Source organism: Cebus imitator, unplaced genomic scaffold, assembly GCF_001604975.1.
Source record: "Cebus imitator isolate Cc_AM_T3 unplaced genomic scaffold, Cebus_imitator-1.0 Scaffold526, whole genome shotgun sequence".
NCBI classification, from domain to species: Eukaryota; Metazoa; Chordata; class Mammalia; order Primates; family Cebidae; genus Cebus; species Cebus imitator.
Window position 1 is genome coordinate 1337877 of NW_016107841.1, and position 6582 is coordinate 1344458.

A 6582-nucleotide genomic window follows, 5' to 3' on the forward strand; every position below is an offset into this window, starting at 1 on the left:
TCCTGCCAGCCCTCCCCAACCTTAGGTCTCACATAGGCCCCCTATGATGTAAGTTCAAGTTTAAGTCCAAGCCCTGCGGCTGCCTACTCATAACAGATGCTCACTTATCTCGCTGTCTCCACGGTGGCAGGAGGGCCCCTTCCCTCACCTCCCTTGCCCTCTGTGACACTCCCATGCTCTGTCTACCTCCTGGCTCGCACGTTCTTCCTCCCAGGCCCTGAAGCTCCGTCTCACTCTCACTCTGGTTTGCTGATTCCAATCTTTTTTCCGTTCAAGGCCCCAAAGGTGGCTACCTCCTGCACGAATGACACTGTGCTTAGACTCTCAGTATTTGCCATGTTTAAATCTAGGAACCACAAAACAGGAGCTTCTTGTTTTTTGATGCATTTAAAATATCTCTTTCTCTAGCTACTTAATCCAGGCAAGACTTGTCTCCCCAGACAAACTGTTTGCTTCTTGGGGCAGAGACCAAGTTTTCTGTCCCTTTTGAATCCTCCAAAGCATTAAGTGTCTGCTAGGCCAAGGCCTCCCTTGACCTAAAGCACATGGCTTTCACATCCTAGGTGCCTCAGCAAGGCATCTGTGGGGCAGGAAATATTTCAGAAATGAAGATCAAGCTGTTGGCTCTCCAGCCATGAGCTGGGTTTCCAGAGAAAACCCAGTCAAGGTTTAGTCGCTCAGATGAATGTTTATTTATGCCTGCTGATTCAGAAAGTCTGTCTGGATTCAATTATTAGGAAAAAGATGATATTATTCCCCAAGAATAAGAATGTTAAAGAGATGTTTCTCCCATCAATTAACTACCGTTTACAGTGCAATAATACGATTCAGGCTGAAAACCTGAAGGTGGGTACATAAAAATAGATGCGATATTCATTGATGACACTGTTTGACTGTTCAAAGCATTGAATCCAGGAAACAAATAAGAATATGTATGACAAACTGGCGGTGTGCTGTGGTTCCTGTAATCCCAGCACTTTGGGAGGCTGAGGAGGGAGGATCACTGAGGCCAGGAGTTAGAGACCAGCCTGGTCAACATGGTGAAACCCCCGTCTCTGCTAAAAATACAAAAAGCACCCAGGTGTGGTGATGCATGCCTGTAATCCCAGCTACTTGGGAGGGTGAGGCAGGAGAATCACTTGGACCCGGGAGGCAGAGTTTGCAGTGAGCCGAGATTGTGGCACTGCACTCCAGCCTGGGAGACACAGTGAGACTCTGTCTAAAAAAAAAAAAAAATAATATTTATGTCAAATAGACAAGCACACAAATAGAAGTTAAGGGAAACCCCATCTGGACTACACTGAGGAAGGCTAAACCATTTCTGCCATTGCCATAATAGAATACTAAAAAACTATAATACCAACCACTGGGTCAAATGCATTGCCAGCATTATAGCTTTTAATTCTTATCACAATCTGTGGGGAGGTATAATTATTTTCCCCATTTTAGAGGTGATGACACTGAGGTTTGGAGTGGTTAATAGCTTGCCCAAGTTCTGCAGATAAACACTCGGGGTGATTGAATCCAGGGGTACCCCACTGAAGCCTCTGCCTTTCCACTGCCCTTGACCCCAAGGGCATTCCTGGCAGTTTCAAGCCTGAGGGCCAGACAGCCCAGACAGACTGGCGGCTGGTCAGGCATACATGCCCCTCCCAATTAAACAGTCAATCCACAGCAGAGCAAACATGCTGGGAGTTCCCACTAGGTCCAGGCTCTGTCCCTGGGCACTCTATTCAGACCAAGACAGGTCTCTAGAAAGGAGAGATCTAGTTCCAGCCCTTCTTGTCAGTGACGATAAAATTAAGGTCCAGGGAAGTAAAGTGATCGGCTAAGGTCACCTCAATAGTTAGCGGTGAAATGCAATAGCTAAGGCTTTTTCCTTATTTTTTGGTCTTCTACAGGCAGAGATTAGTCAGGACTCGGCAGGATCCGCAGGGCATCTGGGAGGTGAACTGCAGATAATGATGCCACTAACAGTAGCAACTACGCATCATTCGGTTTAATTCTACAATGTATTTACTGGGGTCTTATTTCAAGTCCAATATCCCACTAGGGCAAAGACAGAATAATAACTCGGAATATAGGTCCTTGCCCTCTTGATCTGAACCTTCAAGTGACTGTTATAAAGGGGTCATCTGTGCACGCATGCAGCTGTGGATCCTTTCCACGGGTATTCACTGAGAACCCCCTAGGGGCCAGGCAATATTTCAGCTACAGAGCAAATGGCCCTAGTTGGGATGTGACTCATCTTTACCATCTTGTTCTGCTGTGCCCCTACTGCCCATCTATCTAGTCCAACTGCTCCAGTTCAATGACCTGTCCTCGTTACCTCCAGCATATGCAACAGGGCAGAAGGAATATCCAAATAATCCAATGTGTTCCATTCAAAATATTTACCTGAGTACATACTGACCCGAAAAACAACAGCAACAAAATATAAACCTGACCATCTCCGGGCTATGACAAACCGGAGCAGAATGACTGGCCCTCTCCACATCTCATCCATCCCCAGACCAGAGGGCCAGGAGGCCTGCCTGTTGACTATACGGAAAACTACCCACCATGTTCACAAACCCCGGTCACCAGTGAGGCGCTGGCACCTCCGCTGTGCACCCCACCAAAGCTGTCTTCTGGTGTCTCTTCCCCTCCCCATCTCCAGCTTTGTTTTAATCTAATTCTATCTGTGTGCCTGTTCGGGGGTCTGCACACAGCAGACATTCTGCTGCGCCTGCTTCCCTGCTGCCTAATCCATGTGATGTCCCTGAACTTCCTTTCAAAACAAAACACCTGTACTTTCACAAAGCTCTCCCTAGGTTTGAAGCACACCATATAAATTAATTCACTCCCTCCTCGGAATAATCTCACAAGGCAGGAGTTTTATAATCTCCTTTTTACAGATGAAGTGATCAAGTCAGAGAAAAGTAACTTGTCCAAAGTCACACAACTAATACATAGCTTGACCAGGATTTGAGTTTAGGTAGCATACTTCCAGAATCTTTCTCTTAACTATTGTGCTACACCACTTCCTAGGTCAATCATTCCCTTCCCTCCGTCCTATCTCCCTCCCTCCCTCCCATCTCCCTCCCTCCCATCGCCCTCCCTTCCTTCCTTCCTCCCTCCCTCCCTCCCTTTTTCCCTTCCTCCCTTCCTTCCTCTTTCTTTCTCTGGCTCTTGCTGTCTCTCTTTCTTTATTTATTTCAAGACAGGGTCTCCCTCTTTCTTGCAGAGTGGTTCCCGCAGTGGTGCGATTATAGCTCACTGCAGCCTCAAAGTCCTGGGCTCAAGAGATCCTCCTGCCTCAGCATCCCCCTTACCCCCGAACAGCTGGAGCTATAGGCATGCACCACCACACCTGGCTAATTTCTTTATTTTTTGTAGAGATGAGGTCTCCTTATGTTGCCTAGGCTGGTCTTGAACTCCTGGCCTCAAGCAATCTTCTCACTTCAGCCTCCCAAAATGCTGGGATTACAACCTTGACCACTGTGCCAGCCTAATCATTTTCTGGTGCTCATAGGGGTCTCTCCAGTTCAGCTCTGGCTGGAGAAAGCCTTCTGCCTGGGTTTGGAGGCTGCGTCGACCTCAGGAGGAAGGAAACGGAAGAGAAGGAAGGGAACAGAATTCCTCCTAGGACTTAAGTTCTCATCAAGCCTGCTCTGAAAGGGTGGTGAATCCTGGTTACCTGAGACACCCAGACTATTATTAAACTTGCACTTCCTGAGCAGATACTAATATAGCAATAGATGGGGAGCGAGGGGGCTACGGTATCCTGGGAGGGAGAGGCCGGAAGCACGCTGCACAATGTCAACATGCTGTCACTCATGAGTATAGGGTGTGCAGAAACACCTGGCAGGCGGACCAAGGTGAGAGAACCCTGGGGCCTCCTCACACCTTCCCTGGGAGTTGGGGTGCCCTAAGGTTTCCCCAGGACAGGTCATGACTGACCTTCTCAAGATCTTTAGCACAAAATTCCTGTCTAGAAAGGTGAATGGAAACTGTGCTAATATCAATCGCTGTAAACAGCAAGAAGGCAATACCACTTTCCCACAGGGCCTTGTTGGAGGAAAATGTAGCTTCTTGAACACAGCCATTGTCCGAGCTCTCAGGAAGAAACTCCAGGTTCTTTCCTGGGGGAACTGCAGCCCAGCCCGGAGACAGGCAGCATCCCTGATGTGGAGCTGTCTGCTTTTGCGTGGGGGGTCTGAGAGCCTCACTGGGGTATCAGGAAAGACAGCTATCCCCAGCCAGCACACCCCGGTAGCCCTGCCTTTGCTCCCTTGACGATGGAGAAACAGAGGTGAACGCCGGGCCCTAGTGAGTGTGTGTTTTATGTTTCTTTCCTTTGGCCTTCCAGAAAGTTGTGCTGTTACAGCTTTACAAACTGTCTCCAGGCACCCCAGTCTGACTGCCACTGGCAACAATAAAATAAACACGCTAAAGGTGTCAATGAGGAAACAAGACGCCTGAGCAGGAGTGCTGGGCTCCCTCTTAATCTCTCCACCCAAACTCAGAGCCTTGGGAAAATCCCTGGGGTTCCCTGTGTTGTCTGCTCCCCGCCCTGGAGGCCTGGCAGGGTGGGCTGGGAAGTCGCTGGGGAAGGCCTGGCTGGGACGCGCTGCTCGGCCACTTGATGCTGTGCTCACCTAAGGCCCTGAACCTCCATTTATTTCCCCATTGCTAAAATGGGGATCCTGCCAGGGGCTGCGAGGATCTCGGGGGACAGCGGAGGGGAGCTCCAGGCTTACCAGGGGGCCCAACAGGTCTGCCTTCCTCTACCCCCATTCATTTCCTGCTACCTGGGGGCCTCTGGGCGCCTCGCGTTTCTGAGGTTTAGGGGCCAGACGCGCCGCAGACCAGGCGCCCGTTCAGCCCAAGGCCGTGCATCCCCCACCCCCGGCTGAATCTGCGCTGCCAGGCTCTCGCCCTGGGGTGAGGGGACGCGGCCTCGGCCAGCGCCCAACCCCCCTCGGGGCACCCGGGTGGCGGCTCCACGCTCCTGCCCGTGAGCCTCTCCCGGGCCGGCCACAGGTCCCTCCGCCTCCCGGCCCCGTTTCCAGCCCCTCCGCGGCCGCAGCCTCCAGGCCAGAGGAATTTTCTCCTGGATCCTGCTAGAAGCCTCGGCGCCCGGCGTGAGGCAGCAGAAGGGCAGCCCCAGCGCGCGTGCCCGCACCCGCCCGAGAAAGTTGGCGCCGGAGAGCCGGGCGCGGAGCCGCAGCCCGCAGGACCGACGCAGAGCCCCGGCCCCGGCCCCGGCCCCGGCCCGGATCCCCGCGCCCCGGCCCCGGCCCAGCAACCGCGACAGCTCGTGCACTCACCGCAGAGTCTGGCCCGGACCTGCCCTGTCGCGCTGCCATCGTCCAGCGCCCGCGCTGAAATCCGAGCCCGGCTCCCGCTCCCCCTCCCGGTTATCTGCTGGGAGGCGCGGGGAGCGCCAGCAAGTTACGCGGCATCTGGCTAAAAATACAGGCGCCCTCCGTTCGCCCTGGCCCCCCGGCCGCGGCCCCGGCAGGGATTCGATGCTCCCCGGCCCTGCGCTCTCCCGCCCGCCCGCCAGCCGCTAATGGGATCTCTTCATTTTCTCTCCATGATTATGTCAGATGGGAAAGTTAATGCGAAGCGCTCTCTGGAGAGCAGGCACCTGCTGCCAAGCCCTGCGGAGGGGGTGCACGCGGGGGCGCGGACGGGGTGCGGCCCCAGCTGCAGGTGCCGGCCGGCTGGCGGGCGCGGGGCGGGCGTCCTGCCCCTGAGGAGGGGAGGCACACACGTCCAATGGAGGTGAGGAGCTCCAAGCTGCATGGCCTCCCGCCCTGCCTCCCGCCGCACCCGAAAGCCCGGTAAATGGTTCCCGGAGCCTGCCGAGACGCGGCCTGGGTGAGCCCAGCAAACTCTATTTATGTCCCATAACCGATTTGCATGTTTTGAGCTCTTCCATCGTGTCCTGAGATACCAGTTAATCAGCCTATTCCAGATTCTGCCTGAGAGCCGCCACGCGAGACGCGAGACGCAGCTGGGTTGCAGGAGGGCAGAGCTGTCACTCCCACTGCCTCCCGCACTGCTCTGACGCTGGCGGTGAACTAGCGTCACCCGCGGCTGTGTCCGCGCAGTCAGCTCCAGTATTCTGGCCTGGGACCACCATCACCTTCTCATGCAGTCATTTCAGGGGCAGATGTCAAAACCCATGTGTGGGGTTTTGGGGAAGTCTTGCGGTGACATCATGAAGAGTAGGCTCAATTCAGAGCGGTGAGGGAACCGTCAGTAAAAGCAGTGTCAGGTAACTGGGCCCCTGGCAATATGGCTTTTTCAGATCATAGGTGTTTTCTATCATGAGCCAGCTTCGCGCTGGCTTCAAATCACAGTCAAGATACAACACCAAATGCTCTTTTCCTGTCCCCCTTCTCCCTGACAGTGCACAGTACAGCTGTGCATTGGTGAGGAACTGGTAGGCTGAGCACCTATTAGCTGATGGGCATATTACATTATCTCATTTAAATCCTCATGGCCACCCCATAAGACAGGCAACGCTACTGCAGTTGGATAAATAAAGAAGCTGAGCCCAGACAGGCAATGGGTCAAGACCAAGGTCCC

At 53.4% G+C, this 6582-nt stretch overlaps 1 protein-coding gene across 6 annotated transcripts in view; it reads right to left on the bottom strand.

Moving 5' to 3' along the window:
• Positions 1–5710, bottom strand: part of ANK1 (ankyrin 1) — a 116488-nt gene extending 110778 nt beyond the window's left edge. For 3 of the 6 annotated variants that reach the window (XM_037733462.1, XM_037733460.1, XM_037733461.1), the window contains exon 1: positions 5313–5710. In XM_037733462.1, the coding sequence (XP_037589390.1) occupies positions 5313–5351 (39 nt within the window). In that variant the 5' untranslated portion in view covers positions 5352–5710. The remainder of the gene's footprint in view (positions 1–5312) is intronic. The other 3 variants (XM_017514549.2, XM_017514547.2, XM_017514548.2) reach the window with 2 other exon arrangements.
• Positions 5711–6582: the final 872 nt, after the last annotated feature.